General features: G+C 41.3%; 2 protein-coding genes across 2 annotated transcripts; both read right to left on the bottom strand.

Annotated features, from left to right (window-relative positions):
* Positions 1-1,020: 1,020 nt before the first annotated feature.
* On the bottom strand, positions 1,021-6,943 carry PTP4A1 (protein tyrosine phosphatase 4A1). The gene is made up of 5 exons (XM_064412279.1): positions 6,803-6,943; positions 5,534-5,626; positions 5,028-5,158; positions 3,518-3,592; positions 1,021-2,443 (listed from the first exon to the last, which is right to left on the bottom strand). Exons 1-5 carry the CDS (start codon positions 6,905-6,907, stop codon positions 2,326-2,328), a joined length of 522 nt encoding a protein of 173 aa, XP_064268349.1. The 5' UTR covers positions 6,908-6,943; the 3' UTR covers positions 1,021-2,325.
* Positions 6,802-14,056, bottom strand: LOC135296212 (uncharacterized). The gene is made up of 2 exons (XM_064412280.1): positions 13,923-14,056; positions 6,802-7,353 (listed from the first exon to the last, which is right to left on the bottom strand). Exons 1-2 carry the CDS (start codon positions 13,959-13,961, stop codon positions 7,258-7,260), a joined length of 135 nt encoding a protein of 44 aa, XP_064268350.1. The 5' UTR covers positions 13,962-14,056; the 3' UTR covers positions 6,802-7,257.
* Between the last annotated feature and the right edge of the window lie 3,187 nt (positions 14,057-17,243).

Raw genomic sequence — 17,243 nt, 5'->3', positions numbered from 1 at the left:
TTTAAAAAATTCCAGGCATTTTACTTGTAGTTGTTTTACAGACTTCTATTTTCATGGGCAACCAAATCAGAATTCTTAACTTGAATTGGATACTGATCTGTGTTAAACCAGTATTTACATCAATCACTCTAGCATAAGTTACAGAATATATGAAGATTTTGTCTTTGTCATTATTCCTATAATCTAGTCCATCTTGACAACAGAAACATTGATGACTTTAGATGTCACTGCATAACATCTCATTCTTTCAGTCAAATGAAGCTGTATTCCATTAAAAAATACCTTTTAAACCACATTCAGCTTCCAGAGGAAAGATGATCCAAAGTTTATTTTGCTGCTTCAAAGATTGTGATATATTTTACGCTTTTTAAATCATACAGTGCTCTTTATAATAAGGCTGTAACTTCTCCAAAAGCAATCCTTCAGAAATCTCACTGACTGATATACTATGATCCCACCTCACTGTTTAGAAAGGAAGAGATGTATTAACCAAAGTTTAGGCAGATATGCACACAACCACCTCAGCTGGCTACTAAGAGCACCTTCTAGTTCTCGTCAGAATTTAGTCAACACTCTGGAAACTCCAATCTCACGCATTTTTTAGAACATCTTGCTTGTACATAGCTTCAGTCTTGACAACGAAGCACTCTATCACACTATTTTTACCTGAATTCTAATGGTACTGATTCAAGTGTTCTCTAAGCTTTACTGATGCATATCCTCTTCTGCTTTACTGCAAAAACAGCTTCAAGAACACTAAGTAAGCTGTTTTAATACTGAGGACAGCAAGTCACAAGTAAGCTACTGAAAAAATACTGCATTTTCTACCATTAACTTTTATCCACATTTATTTATGAGTAAAACAAACAGCAAACATTACAGCAAAGGGGACACTCAGGCCCAGATTTAAAAAAAAAAAAGAAAACAGATGCCTGACTAGATTCTGAATTTAGGCACCTCAAGGTTGCTAACATAGTACACAAAAATAAGTGAAAGTGAGGAGCATTTCAGCAAACTTCGTAAGTGCATTTCAGTCTTTATTTAGATGTTTTAAGCTCTCGCACTAGATTTTACAAGCTGGTGAACACTGGCAAAAGTATTTCTCCCACAGAACTATTACCACACATTCCCAAGACAGTATAAATATATGGTTGAACTAACATTAATACACATCACCATTTTATCAATTACATAATAAAACAAATTATCAAGTATCCAAATATTAAGTTACGCAGCTTGAAAGGCATACAAAATATTACAGAGGTCTGCCCAAGTCATAGCAGAAACTCAAGGAGGAAAAATGAAAAGAAAAGAAAAAGATCACACTTTCAACAAAGCAATAGTTGGTAAACAACTGTCAATAGGTACAGTAAAAGAAAACTACAAGATTTTTCAGAAATTTTCTGATTAAGAATTTTTAGCTACAATAACAAAGCATTTCTACGTTTTAAAAAAATATTTACTAAAGTAAAGGGCATATTCTATACTTCCTGCACAAGACAAAGGCAACATTTTACTAGAAATATTAAATAGCCCCTCCCAACCTTTTCAGGCCCTCTGTTAAGTTGCACATGAAGTGCCAACATTAATTTTACTGTAAGGCTTTTTGTCTGGAGACATTAAAGACTTGTGTGCTTCAGTACAATTTAAAAGATCTTCTACATGAATAACCAGAGTAATGACTTGTAATATGGAGAGGTTCAGGTAACAGAAAAGTACAGATGCAGGGGTAAAAAGTTGCTGTAATTCATAGTATTAAAAAGACAGACTGTGCAAATCTTGATAATTCTAGTGCGATTGTGGGAGACAAAACATACCGTGAGCAGGCAAGACTACTTTTAGAGGCCATATTCTTCAATATTGAAATGACTGTAGAAAAAAAGATAGTAAGGTCCAGATAAGCTGGTAGTTCTCACATCATCAGAACTATGCCCATTTTAAGGAAAAACATGTAGCTGATATGCTGGGTATTTTGGCACCTAATCTCTCTACAGATTGATTTATTTTAGTACCCCAATTTTTAGTAGTTGAAACTAGGTCAGTAAGACTCAATGGCATGATTAAAGGATATTTGATCTGATAATTAATGAACAAGGAGACAGCTCAGAAACAGGGTACAGCAAAAACATTTACTGGGTCTCCAAATAGACAGATATTTATCTAAACACAGAAGTTGCATTTCTACTGAGCCTTTAGCCTAATAAATACTCCTAAGGAAGCTTCCTTTACTACTAAAAAATACCAGACTCATGTCTTTGGCATGCAGTCTGCTTAATTCTAGTTTCCATCCTTTATTTCCAAAGAAGTACTATAGGCTGTTGAGCTTTACTGAATACAACAATTATTTCGGTGACCATTGGAGTCTTTAAAGCGCAGACGCATCTTGGGGCGGTATTTCTCCAAGTACAGAAGTTGCTTGCTGTTGAAAGCTCCACGCCGCTTCCTAGATGGAAAAAAACAGATTTGAAACAGAACATTAATCTACTGCCCAGTGAAATAATATCATCAACCAGATAAAAATATTTTTAGGTCACTTAAAAAAGCCACCTTTAAGTCAAGGCTGTAACCAAAGTAAGAATAATTGGAAGTTAAGTGCCAGGAAAGAGGGTGGTAGCTTCCTTTCACAAATACCTTGCTGGGCCAAATCCTCAAAGGAGTACATAGCATTTTAGACAGTGTTCTAGCCTATGATAAGCAAAGTCAGAGATTTTACATTAAGATTTTTAGAAGAAACTTCAAAAGGAAGCTATAGAGCAGATGCAAGATGGTCTTCTTGAGAGCTGAAGTTATTCATTCTCTCAAAACAATTATGAAGAATATGGCAATTGTAAGAAAGTACATAAACATTTAAAGTCCCCATAATAAAGATGCTGAACAGAATTTGAGCTTCCCTTGTTTTCTCAAACTGTATGTATGTGAAAAAAAGGTACATGTTGCCTGACTGGAGTATGTACCTGGCTACCTATTCCTTATTTCATATACAATAAGTACAAGCTGAATTCAATTCTTCTAAGGCCAGGCAATTATGCAAGAAGTGTTTTGTTATTGTTTATAATGGATGCAGCTTCTTTTAAATATACCTGAAACCTGAGAAATTAAAACATTGAGACTAAAACTGCTCTCCTCCAACTTACATACATTGATTACAATATCCAAGGAAATGTTAGCATTCAGTAGATCACCAGAACAGGCAAAGGTATTCTGCCTTTCAGATGTAAAATAAATAAAGAGAACTCTGCAAATCTAACTGAAAGTTAGGGGGTTTGTTAATGGTTGTTCTGGTTTTTTTTTAAACCTCAAGTAATTACGCATGGATTCTGGTTTCAACAGAAAAATACCCATTCCACAGATCCAAATCCTACAACTCTGACTGTATGCACTACAATTTCAGCTGTACTAAATTAAATACCTTACCCAAAAAAAAAAAAAAGGCATCAAAGACAATTCAGAATTTCCTACAGTGACCAAGGAAACATACTGAATCTTGGGAATAGCTACACGTTAGCATCACACTTACTGTCTTATGAACTGCACTGCATCTTCATACTTCATTCCACATTCTATCAGTGCAAGAGCAACTAAGACTGGAGCTCTGGTTAAAAAAAAAAACAGTTTAGTTTTTGTCAAAGCATACTCAGAAAAGCAATTTAGGTTTTTTTTTTACATATATGATGTTTCTTCACTGGGAAAGCAGAAAAGGCAGAAGGCATTCCTATATTCACTGAAACATAATATCACCTGGTTTTGAGTTAGCCATTCTCATTAAATAGGGGTTTAAATTAACTCTGGTCAAACTTAGCTTTGTTCATCTCACTTTAGGTACATGAGAGAACAATAGAAATAAAATGCAAGCAGTCTTTAACCATTTGTTTCAAATCAATTGATTCTGAGGAAGAGTTGCATATGGGTTTTTATTCTCCAAAATAAATCATCATTAGAAGCAGTCAGGATGCCAAAACAAAAGTCAGAAGAGAGGTTGAGTTCAGTAAGAACTGACAAATCCTACAACTAGTGTCACAAATTTTGAGAACAGATGCAATCCACAGGTTGCTACACTCCCCATAGAATTTCCTTGTTTGCCATGGTGTTCCTCCTCTGATAGAATCAATTTTCAGTTACAAAAGCTTGACTCAAATCAAACTCAAATACATTAGCAATTTATGACTCAAAAAACCCCCCAAAAACCACAAGACTAAACCTCACAGCATATACTAGCAACAGACTCGTGCATACAGTAGTAACTTTAAGTTGTTTCGTATGTTCAAGGATTTAAAAGGAAATTTACATGACAGAAAGATAGAACTGTCTTCAACTAATTAACTGTCCCGTTTTGAGGAAAAAAACAATATCATTCTAAGCAGCAGAAGAGGACTTGTTTTGGTAGCATTCATCTACAAAGTTCACTACAGTAGGGACAGCAGACAGAAGGAACAGGACTAAGAGAAGAATATTTAGCAATATCCCAAAAAATTTTCCTATCACTTAGAAATGAGTATGTAGCATATCCCTAGAAATTTTTATATCACTTAGAGACAAACAGCTTTGGGACTTTGGAAAACACTTTTCAACCCCCAGATAGGTTGTGGATGAAAGCTGGTCTTGATGTGCCAGAACCACCCACTTGTTTGTGGTTAATGGTTACAGTGCCCTCCGTTCAAGGAGACTGGCAATACTGCTGAAATGGAGATGGAGAGAAAGCAGACAAGTCACAAAAACCTAAATCCATTAGGGAAAAACATGAAAAATCTCAATGGGGCACTCAACAACATACTCGGTACAAGAATATACTTGTTAACTTAATTCTGTAGACTTTGTGAGAGCTTTGATTGAACCATCATCTCTTGACCTAAAGATCTTTAATAAATACATGCAACAGTTTTCTGCCATCTTAACTACTTTCAAGGGTGAGGTCATTCCAATACTGGATATGTGACTATTTTACATTTGGCCCAAGTAAACTTTTGCACTGCATCTTAACAAGTCTGGTGAGGGATGACAATTCAACACATCTTTAAAACTTCACCCACCTTCCAAGACCAGCAACACAGTGTACAGCAATACAACAACCAGGTTCTTCACGAAATTTAACTTTAAGGAGGTTTAGCCAGTCATCAACAATCTGGTTGGATGGTGGAGCACCGTCATCAAAGGGCCAGTCCTAGAACACAGGGTGACAAACACATACAGAATTCTTGTAAGCTGTATGCACAGGTAAAAAAAAGGAGGGGGCACAATGGACAAAGAGCTGATAGCTGAGAAAACCACTCAAACCTACAATTTTCTAGCAGTCTAACTACAGCAATATTACAAATAGATTCCTCTCAATCAGTTTTCATTGATCACATGATTTAGCTCACAACTGAATTTTTTTTTTCTGACAAGAAAAGATGTCTCCACATCTTTTTCCTCCATCAGTTGCTGGAATACACTTTTACAGTTAATAAAGAGGTGGCAAATAATCTTTTTTTGGGGAAAGGGGTTAGAGTGAACAGCAAAATGCGTTGGTTTCGAACTCTGCTTTTACACTACTTACCAAAACCTGAATGCCTTCTTTTTCCACCGGAGCAGTGTCATAAGTAGCTTCACACACTCTTACCACTGTGGTAACACCGTATTTCTTAAGTTCCTAAGGAGTGGAAAAAAATGCTGTAAAAGTAAACTAGTTTCACTTAACCATTTAATTTTCTGGATAAGCTAACTTAGTAACTCATTCCAAAATTCTCAGTAGCAAAACTCATACAAATGCTTGCCATCCTGAAAAGACACAGAAAGCTGAAATGACTAAAAACTTGTGTGCTGACACCAGATACTTTAGGCTTTTCTGCAAACATAGTCTTACATGCAGACTAAGTTTTGTTATGTTGGATTAGACTTTTTTCTTTTAAAATCAGATCCTGATAAATATTGATTAATCAAGTAGTCCATCTCCAAATGATCATTCATCTTAAAGGAACATGAAGGCTCCTGGTTTGCAAAGCAAACTTGAACCTTCCCATGAAGTAGCTCTATAAGGAACTTATTAGCATACACACACACTTTATACAACCATGCACTTAATAGTTCCATGCTAAATACATGGTTTAGATGATAAATTCAGTACTAGCAATATATGCTAAGCCACTGGCTTTAGTCAGCAGCATGTACCAAAGCACTTGAAGTAGCTTCAGCAGCTCTGAGTGCAGTCTAAGCCTATTGCCACAAATTTCACTCACGTAGAGGCTATGACACAGAGGGTCCTCTTAAGCTACACTGGTGAGGGATGGGGTAAAACTAAAACCACGATCTGCTAATAGTGAAGGAAGCTAGGCAGTGCAAGCCTATTGCAATCCTGTTACTAGTTCCTAAGGTTCTGACCCACACTATGTATCACTATGCAGGAAGTGCAATGAAGTGTTACACTACCTCAGCCCAATCTGAATGTGCGCTCCTACCACTAGGAGATGTTTGTATTGTTCTGCATATAACTCTGCCAGATAATTCCTGTTTTCAGACCTAAACAATGTACTTAACGTACCATGTACTAGACAGTATAATTATTACTTCACTCTCAGAATTACATTTGTGAAGGCCAAAGTATATGTGATTTGTCTGCACATTTGCAGATATCTGCAGATTTGTCTACAGATCTTCAAAGCACAGCACCAGTATTTGAAAAGAAAAATCAATATATAGTCATAGTACCTCCTCATATGGCTTTTACAGCAGTTATCAGCTAGTAAATATATATTTATTTATATATAAATATAGCATGCAGTTCAGGGATTAAAAAAATACATCAGTAAGAATTCTGTACCGGCCTTACCTCTATAAATTTGTTTAAGGTTGCATTGGTTGGATTATGTGTGATCAGGAATCTCATGTTCTTGTAGGTGATTTCCACAGGAGCTGGGCGATTCATTCGGGCCATATTGATTTAGTTAAACATGCAACAAGATTATGAAAGGATTAAAAAAAAATTCTAATACAGAAGTGATGTAGAGAAACTGAAGTCTACTTCACTATACTCCACGTGAAATTCTCAGTGCTTGGAAGTATGACGTTGGGAGCAATGGGAAATGAAATGAACCTCCTAACAAGAAGCAGCAATTCTTCAATCCAGTAATACTGAGGCAAAAGAAAGGCAGTGCACTGAGGTTTACCCCATCCAGGTCTGAATTCCGTTGGTAAATGCTCTGCCGATTTCAATTCAACACTTCTTATCCTGGTCAACCACTCTTAGGGGGGCTTCTTGGTGGAGTAGTAATGGATTTCTACAGTTCACTTGTCTGCATAGAGGTCGTGCTGTGCCTGGCAGTAGTCTCCACTGCCCTTCAGAAACTCCATAAATGTGTGACCAAGAACACCACAGAACTGCTGTAAAGAGAGGGAGGGGGGAAAAGCATAATGAGTACAGGTGAAACAAAGTTTTAAGACATCAAGCTTTATAAAATAAAAAAATAAAAACACGGCAACTAAGCAGTTTCACAAGGTTTATTTTTTATTCCAAGAATTAGGTTTGTGCAAGAATCTTGTTACCTTTTTTTAGCATGTATTACTAGAAAATAAATACATTTACCTATTACAAAGTTTCCATGTAGGGTTTTTGCAACACCAAATCCTGTAATGGATTAAAATACCAATTTCAGATGTGCTAAACACAGCTACAAGTTTTAAGAACCTCATTTTTATAAAAAAATAGGTCTTCCAGGATACCAATACAACTGCCTTCTCCACTTTGAATTGAGAGACATCACAATATCTACTAAAGTTACAGCACCTAAAGTTACAGAAAAAAATGCATATAAATCCACCTGACTCAAGTAGTAGGCCTTGAAAGCAAATGCAGTCTTTGTGGCCTAACAATACAATGTGGGCTTTTGAACAGAGGCTTTTGAGGCACACACATTTCTAACAAAGGAACATTTCACATACTAAAGGCTAAAGACCAATGGCAACCTTCACATGCTTTAACAGTATTTTTACACCATGACTTCATTAATATACACAGAAAACAGTAATGCTCTAGCTAAAAACATACACAGGCAAGTTTCTTGAACAGGTCATTCCTGTCCACTGGTATGCTACTTAGCTATGGTTGAATTTATATATATAATTACTGGAAGAAGCAAACAGGAATTAAGATAGCAAATGAACTGCTCCAAGGTGTGTGTTTATTAGCAGATGTTGCAAACAAACCACCCATATGTGCTTTTTACACTCGTAAAACCCTTACAGCAGATAGATGCATTAGGTTTTGTGCCCAGCTACTCTACCAGTATTATTCCTTATACCTGTCTAGGGCACAGGAGGGAAGAAGAGGGGAGTTCTGTTTTCCAAAAGAGAAGTACAAGTTGAACCACATGTCCACTAAATATACTTAGGTATTAGAGAGAAACACAATCAATTCTACAAATATTTAGCAGAATAAGTTATTTATGTTGATCAGACAACCTACTTTCATGTTTTCAGACAGCTTACTCCTGGTAAGAGTTTTAACGTGCGTGTTAAGTCACAGCATGACTTGTAAACACAAAAACAAAGAAACACACAATAAAACCGCAACCCACCAACAAACATGAGAATGAAGTTAACAGAAAGAAACTAAGATGACAATTTCACATCCACTTTGCTTCCACTCCAGAAATACTACCATCACCTGGTAGTGATGCAAACTACAGGATTAAGTTTGCCAGCTTCTAGTAAAAAAAGCTACTTCAGTATTTACCTTTAACAACTTGAGAAAGAGCAAGAACTCTAAATATAATAGGCATGGAAAAGGAGTAAGAAGGATCCTCTTAAGTCAAAGGTCAACAGAGTAACAGGAACCAGAAGAATTCAGACTCGGAAGAACTCCAAGAATCATCATCTGACTCACCAGCCATGCTCTAGCAAGGTGGCAGGAGTGCATTTAAAAGCCTCCTAGGACCAGATATAGGGAACGGCTAAAATAGCAACTAATAAAAAGAACTGAAGGTAACTGATTTAAAGTCACTTTCAATTAGTTTAAGAAGCAGAACAGCAGAAAAGGACAGGGCAGCTTTAAGCAGATATAGCTGCACAAGGTCTTGTGCTGTTTTTTGCACTGCACTGGCAGATCTCTTGTCGATCTCTTCTTAAGACTGCTAAGAAGAATCATAGACAGACGCTTGCTCTGCTAAAGGATGAGGGAGTGAGGACTATAAGAAACACAAATGCATGCAAGTGAGCTTGAGGACACAGAATGGAGTCATTAGGGTGAAAACCTTTCAACTGGCAAAAAGGAGCTTTTGGGGAGAAAAGAACATTTAACGTGTCGCCATGCCACAGCAGGTAGGAAGAAAGGAGTAACCAGGTTTCATCCAGGCTTCTAGGCAGGCTGTCATAGGTCTGCAACTAGGAGTACTCAAGATACCAGGCAAACCAGTAAATATAGAAAAGGGCAGGCAGTAAACAATTAGTTAAGCAAAAAATCCTTCTTTTTAATGCAGACTGCTAATGACATTTTAGAAACTAAGTGCACAGTTCAAATTCTTATACAAAGCAGAAGCAAGTAGATTATGCAATGTTACATTTCAGTTCCATGTGTTATTAACCCTTACAAAGGAATTTTGTTAATTACTGACTCAACAGTCAGTATTAGACACATCAGAACCTTAGTAATTCACACATCTAAGGACCTAACCAAGCATGTATTTAAGCCTCACTGTTTGCCTTGGCAACCACTGCTGCCACACTACAGAGGACCAAAGCTCAGAGTTTACTTTGATGTGAATGCCGTCACTTCTCACCAATCTGGTAGAAAAGTTTCAGACAGGGCAACCTTTAGGCAGAAACACATTGTACTATCCCAAGACAGCTTTGCCAACCTAGTTTCGTTATGTTCTGGGAGTCAAATTAAAATTAAAGATGAGTAGTATATGGGCATGCTGTTTCTGTTATGCAGCTAAGCCATAGTACAAGGCTTCATCCAGCTTCAGCAAAAAGACCTGGAAGATAAGAAATCCACTACAAAAAAATAGTGTTGCAGTAATTATGATGACCTGGGGCTTTGGGAAACTCAAATGATGTCATGAACTTTCAAAAGGCCTGGAAATACAGCTTTAAAATTACTAGATCGTCTCACACAGTTTAGGTAGTAAGCTATCAAAACAGTCAAGACAGTGCATGAAAGCAAAAAGTTGCATAAGTGAAATTCAGACGTGTAGTATTGAAGGCAGAAGGCTCTTTAACAGAGTAAAAGGCTCTTTAACATCGTTTGTACCATCAAGCTGGGTATGTTAAACCAGCATGTTCTTTTCAATTTACATATAAATTTTCCTTGAGGAAATTGAACACTGAAGGATTTTGGAAAAAGTAGCAGTTTCTATCCCAATAGAAAGCCCAACATTTAGACTGTTAAGAGCCACCAAAATAAACTTCGAAAACAAAACTAGGGTTAATATACCAGGACCCTGTATTGAGAGAAGGTAACCTGTCCATTACAGCTGCATTAATTATGACTGCATGATCCACTACAACTCAAGATAGAAAATAGAGAATAGTCTGTTCAAGCAGGAGGAAGGCATCTTGAAAAGGAAGGCTTTAATTCATGCCCTTCTCTGGGACAGATCTGTCATCACTGACAAGCAGATTCACATGGCTGTTTATTTGGGGTTTGAAACAATCACTCATGTCTAACAAAAATGGTTTACAAAAGTAATCTATTAATTCATTACTGATATGGGGAAAGCAGAGATGCAAGGTTATCCCACGCTGTTGACACTCTGGTTCACAACTCGGTTGCACCTTGAAAAGCATGCAAACAAAAGCACTTCTTAACATAGTTATATGACACTTTACCTTCAGAAGATGTGCAAGATTGTTCACGGTTACTCAATCCACCGACTCACAGACTGAAAACATTTATACCCAGAACCAACTACATGGTCTCACAATCTCTTAAGTCAAGACCTTACACACACTCACCTACTGAAACCACAGGACTAACACCAGAAAACTAAAATAAACTAAGTTTCACATCAAGTTAAGAACACCTGCAAGGAAGTTCATTGTTCTAACTTACTACCCAACAAAAAGATACTGAATGACAAATACCTCCAAGTTCTTCTTACTATTCAAAGCCCCCGTAGCAACTGCCAAAGCAGACGGGGAAGAGTGGGAGGGTAAGGGGTACAAACTGCAAAGCCATTAAACAAGGTAGAGGCACACCTTCATACGGTACTCTTGACAAGATGCACCCCCCATCTACTGGGTACATAAATGCCTGTCCTTATAATATCCAGTGATAACACTGTTCATTTTAGACCACAGAAAGTGACCCACTGCCTATAAAAATACATTCATATCTCACCAATGGGAAGGGAGAATCCAAAGGTTTATCATAAATTTGCTGTGACATGCTCTGTGCCGGAAGGATATTCTTGTGGTTCAAGAAGGGGGAAGAAAAAATTATCTCAAAACTTCCTGCATAACAAGTCAATGCAACTTTTAGAGATGATGAAACCAAGCCATGTGATTTGGTTCAAAGTTCTTCTGCTTGGACCACAAAAACAACATGCAAAGAAGCCTTAACAGATATTGGAAAAAATTAGACATCACAGAAACTAATCCATCCCCTTGTCTAGCACTTTCTCCTGAGTTTCTAAAAGCAAGGAATCTCCAAACGACTTAACACTGTCATTTCAATAGCAGAAAATCCTGTCAAAAATTATTTCATTATGTTTTAAGCAATAGCATGAGAAATATAGCACATACAGCAATAAATGTCTGCATGTATTTAATCGAGTTTAATTAAGTAATGAATGCCTAGCAAAAAGTTGCAACTGAGAAGAAAGTAGTAAGGACTTCCATTTAACACAGAATTCTTTCTTGTATTGATCCAGTAGAATGAATTTTAATTTTTCGAAGAAGGTGACAATCTGTTGTTTAGGGTTCAGTAATACCCTTATCTGGGTCTTCTGGTTAATGTTTAAAACAAGTGATTGCTTACAGTCAGCCTACACGTTGGGACTGATCCAGCATTCTTATGTGGCATGTATTTTGTCAGAACAGGAAAGTTTCACTTAATAGAAGTTATTAGATAAGACTAACTACTATTTATTTACTGTCTTACTGACAACGTTTAGTTTCAGTAAGACAATGACATCCTGTTGCCTTGGCTCTTGCTATATCCATCACACACTTTTTATTTCTCATTCTCATATTTCCTCTCATGGCTGTGCAATTTCTGTATTACGTCTTCCACATTTTCCCCCTGAAACGACTCTGTTCTGTTAAGACAATTTCAAAACCCTTTGCTGTTCCATCAATGGAATAATATGAGCTGACATTTAGGTGTAATCTTCAGGTTTCCTGATTTGGCAGTTTTATGAGATTACAAAGAGACACTGTTCATACTTCTGAGTCACTGCTTTTGAAAGACTTAGCAGATGCAGGTAGACATATTGGAAAGCTGTGTCCAGGAGAAATAAGAAACATCAGATTACAGAACCTTCATGCCACCCAAACTGTACAATTGTCAGCTCATAATACTTGGAATGTGCATAGCTGGCTAACAGTGAGCAAACAATCCTGCTTCTGTTGTCGTAGACGACTTGATTTTGTTAATTCCTTGTCCTTCTTGCTTCCCTACTTTTGCAGGGCATAGTACCACCAGCAAGCCGTACCTTGTTTGATTTTTTACTGCACAGATACACACTGTGCCCTGTAGTCACAGATGTTACGCAGCACAGGCACCGAGATTACCAGGTGAGTTAAAAGGAAAACAAACCAAAAAGCAGCAAGTCAAATCTTCCAAAGCTGAACTACGATCGACCTCCAGAAGGAAATGCCTTCCTTGAAAACACAGGTGGCAAGGTCTTGAAAGCAGTTTCGGTCAAAATTAAGGTACTTGACCGTATTCGTGAGCTTTCGAGGCTTCAGGCAGATTGTTACAGGAACATCCGCTCCAACATGTACTTAATGACTCGGCTGCGGACTTTTCCTACCGAACAATACCGGCTGCACACCCGAGTTCGGGCATACCCCACCTCTACTGCATAGAGCTCATTTTGGAAAGGACTCACGTCCTCGCTCGCAGCCGGCACTGACTCCCCGCCCGAGCACGGCTGAGACAAAGCAGCCGCCCAGCCGCCTTCGCCCCGGCCGCCGCCGCGCACGTGGGGCCGCGGCAGGGGACGAGCGCCAGCCAAGCCTGACAACTAGCCTGGCAGCCAGCCGCCCGCGGGCAAGCCCCGGCTTGTCCGGACAGCCCCGGGCTACGGCCGCCCCGCAGCCGCGGGGTGCCGGGCTCCCGGCCGGTGTGTCCCAGTGTCTCCTCGGTGCGGAGACACCGTCCCCGCCGTGACAGCGCCCCACGGGCCAGGCCGGGCCGCCGCCCCGACTGCGGCGGTCACGGGTTCGCATCACGCCTCGATCAGGCTCCCGACGCGGAGCCATCTTGTCCCCCGGAGCCGCCGCCCGGCTCGGCTTCCCCCCGGCAGAGGGCTCCCGGCGCGGCCCAGGGCGCGGAGGCGCTGCCCTTCCCGGCGGGCGGCCCGGCCTGCACCGGCGGACTCCGCCGCACAGAGCCCGGCAGGGAGAAGGCCGGACCGGCGGGCGGGGCAAGCGGCAGCCGAGCTCACAAAGCGGCTTTGTGCCCGGGCCGGGCCGCCCAGGAGCCGCGGAGAGGTCGCCACCTCCTCCTTTCTCGGTGGAGGACGGAAGAGGGGCGCCAGCAGGCGGGGGCAGGAGAGGGGCGCCGGCGGGGAGGAAGGCCGAGCCGTGCCGCAGCCGGGCGGGCTCGGCTCCCCAGCGGCCCGCCCGAGGGGAGCCGCAGCCTAGCGCTTCGAGAAGCCGCCCGCAGCCGGCGCGGCCCCGGAGACAGAACAAAGAGACAATATGGAGGAGATAGGGGAGAGGCGCGGTAGCCGGGAGGCCAGCGGGGCGAGGGGCCGGGGCGGGGGGCGCGGGCGAGCGGCACTCACAGGAATATGGTTACTCATTGAAGACTGTAGCCTGATCATACAGCCGGGGTGCGGGCGCCACCGCCGGGGGCAGGAGGAGCAGAACCAGGAGGAGGAAGAGGAGGAGGCGCTGGAGGCCGCGGAGCTGCCGGCGGGGGTTCGGCGGCGGCGCGGGGAAGGACCATACAGCGGCTGCGGCGGGCGGGCGGCTCTGCGGGCGGCGCCGGGCGGACGCGGCTGCACCAGGAGCGACACTCGGCGCCGCCTCCCGCACGAGCGCCCCGGACCCCGCCCCTCGCGCGCGTCACTGACGAGCGCCGCGCCCAGCCAATCAACGGCGCCATCGGCGCGTCTGGGGCGGGCGCGAGGCCGCGCGGGGCGGGGCGGAGGCGGGGCGGGCGGGCGCGAGAGGCGGAGGCGGCCGGCGGGAACCGGTTGGTGAATGGGGCCGGCGCGGGGAGCGCTGCTCGGGGCCGCGCCGGGACACCGCGCGCGCCCCGCCCGCTCGCGCCGCTGGCTTGGCCGGGGAGCGCCTGGCGCGAGCCCCCGCTCCCGCGGGACGGAGAGTTCCAGGGTGCTCCCCGTGCGGGCCGGCCCGCTGGCAGCCCTGAGCCCGCCGTGGCGGGGCGAGGCGGGAGAGCCGCTCCCGCGCGGGCCGTAGGACGCGGGGTGGCGCAGCGCCGGCCCCGCGTGGGGTTAATCCGTCGGCCCCTTCGCCCGCGGGCTGTAAAACCGCTCTGGCGAGTTTAGTACCGACGGGAAGCTCCTAGAGCGTTCTGCTTGATTACCCCGTGTCTGTTAAGTCGAGATGAGGACAGTGGTCCCTGTGCTGCAGGTGGGAGCTCCGCCCAGGAGGCCAGCAGCGGTGTGAGGAACAACAGGGCTCGCTCAGCCTCGCGCTCCCTCTCGCCCCTGGGAAAGCTGTCCCGGGCACGGGGCTTCCCGGAAGGCAGACTTGCGGTGGTATCGCCTCAGGGATAGCGGCAGGGCCGGCAGTCCCCGGCTGGACACTGCCAGCCCGGGAAACACCTCCATGTGGGTCACTGCCAGCTTTGTGGAATAACCGCCTATTTTTAGCTTGGGTTCGTCTGGAGCTGTTCTGGTTGTATTTAACTAGTTAAGTCTTTCTTCTGCATGATATTTTTTTGCTGCTTTACAGATTACAAGAGCTTGCAGTAGTTGGTTTTTTATATAAAAAATAAAGAGCCCCATTCTGAGTCTCCTCAAGTTACTACTGCGCTGTACAGAGGCATGGCTGGTTTGTGATTCTGCTCAAATGTCCTGGGTTTGTAGAATCTGCATAAGCTGTGGCTTGTCCAGAGCAGGTTTTCATGGTATCTGAGATGGTGAGACACGGTCTATGCAGAACATGTCTGTACTGTCTTTCTTTCACTCCACCTGGCTTCAGGAGGCCGTGAGCTAATCTCTAACCACTGTCTCTGCTAGGATAATGTACTTAGCTTCTCCGGGCTATAAATAGATCTGGGCTGTATTTATTTACATTGTGTTAGTATTTACTGACTTAGGGCACGTGTCTGGTGAACCCACAGCTATTTCCACTTCTCCATATAAAACTTCTTGAAAACGTGATCAGAATCCTGTAAAATAAGATCCCAAGGTGAATGGGTACTTAGAATATTGTTTACTTTTCGGTGGTTGCAATGATAGGAAGGTTTTGGGAATGAAGAAATAAAGTCAACATAACTTCTTCCATTAGTAAAGTTTCAGGAATTTGCTCTGAATCACAGAGTCTGTGATTAAACAGCTCTTTACCTGCTTTAATCCATGCTGTTTGGTTTTTTCTCCAACAATGCAAGGGTTTGTTTACTGCTTCATTGCACAATAAATAGATCAGGATTTTAAAATCAAATTACTTTCTGCTGCAACATCCTTTGAGTGCTCTAGCATGGTAGTTTACACTGAAAATATCTGTCAGTTTCTCTGGAATTATATACCCAAAGAAGAAAATATTTAGCTCTGAAAACTTCTGGTCTAAAAGGATTTTTTTTCTTGAGTAAAGAATGGCTGGATCATTTTAACAATATATTAATAATTTTTATTAGATTGACCCTATCTTGTCCCCCTAGTTGTGATTAATTATGTCATACTAGTTGTCACTTACTGTGCAGTTCCTGTATTTTATGATCTGAGGTGGCAAGAGATACTTAGAGACTGCAATAATCTCTTATTTCATATAATATGAGGCAGAATCAGAGGTATGTGTAGGAGAGAGAGAGACAGGTGGATAGTTACAAGGTGCCAGTTAATGAAGTGATGAAACAAAGCGGGTTGAGGAAGCAGAAAGAGATGACACTCCTAAGGAACTTTAAATATAAGAAAGAAATAAATGCTTGGAAAGAGAAATTTGTGGGGTATAATCAGAAGAGATTGATACTACCAGTACAAAAAGCAAAGATGTGATCATGACCATCATGTGCAATTAAGAAGATTAATACAAGTTTTATGATAAGAGGCTATAACAGGAAAAAGCTTGAATAAATTTTTGAGGCAGTGGGAATGAAAATCAAAATGTGGGTATGGACTGTCCTTGCCTAGTCGACTATTCTTGAGAGTTTTTGAAAGTTTTAATAGGCAGTTGTGCAGTAAAACAGTCAATTTAAAGTATACCGAAGTTTCACAAATTCAAATAGTGAGTTATACCTTATGATTGCTTTATTTTCTCTTAAGGATAGTAAAAATAAATAGTAAAAAAAAAATCCCTATTCATACTCTTTATGTAAAAGTGTAAATATTTTATATGCTTTGGTAGTCATTTTTGTAAAGAAGGGGAATCTTAATATAATTAGGAAGAAGTTTTTTATTTCTGGTCATCTTTGTCAACCTTTCTGTACTTATAAATGTTCCATTGTATTATTTTTTAGTCAGAGGGACAAGAACAGGAAGTCGTTTTCAACATGTAGTCACATCAAGACCATGTATTGCTTTGAAATGGTTTTAATTCATTGTCACTATATATGTTCTTTTTTGAGAATGCTACTTCTATGGCATTCATGGAAGTTAAACTTTAAAATATTACTTGTATGTTTTAAATACATATCTTTATATAGCAACTTATAAAAATATTACTCAAAAACTAAATAAAAGTACTGGTTATTGATATCCTTGTCTTTTGCAGACACTTAGCTTCTTCAGTCCCTCTAAAAATCAGTCAGTTGTTCCTAATACTTGTCTGGGTCTACTGTAGCAGAACATTAGGGCAAAACCCCACAATTTTATACTGGAAAGAAATGTGAGAATCTGAGTTTGTTCAGGTGGACATAGTTTCATTGTGTCTATATGGACTAATCCTATTTTAAATTTTAGTAGAATTGGGGTTTTTAT

This window comes from Passer domesticus, chromosome 3, assembly GCF_036417665.1.
Source record: "Passer domesticus isolate bPasDom1 chromosome 3, bPasDom1.hap1, whole genome shotgun sequence".
NCBI lineage: Eukaryota > Metazoa > Chordata > Aves > Passeriformes > Passeridae > Passer > Passer domesticus.
This window is presented reverse-complemented; position numbering and strand designations above follow the sequence as displayed.

What these genes read in the sequence shown, in the direction of transcription:
- PTP4A1 (XM_064412279.1), bottom strand. Translation starts at nt 6,907, where the DNA reads ATGGCCCGAATGAATCGCCCAGCTCCTGTGGAAATCACCTACAAGAAC. An exon ending in CCTTAAACAAATTTATAGAG is followed by an intron (nt 5,627 to 6,802) that starts GTAAGGCCGGTA and finishes TCCACTCCTTAG; the next exon opens with GAACTTAAGAAATACGGTGT. An exon ending in TGTGTTGCTGGTCTTGGAAG is followed by an intron (nt 3,593 to 5,027) that starts GTGGGTGAAGTT and finishes TTTTTTAACCAG; the next exon opens with AGCTCCAGTCTTAGTTGCTC.
- LOC135296212 (XM_064412280.1), bottom strand. Translation starts at nt 13,961, where the DNA reads ATGATCAGGCTACAGTCTTCAATGAGTAACCATATTCCT. An exon ending in CAATGAGTAACCATATTCCT is followed by an intron (nt 7,354 to 13,922) that starts GTGAGTGCCGCT and finishes CTCTCTTTACAG; the next exon opens with CAGTTCTGTGGTGTTCTTGG.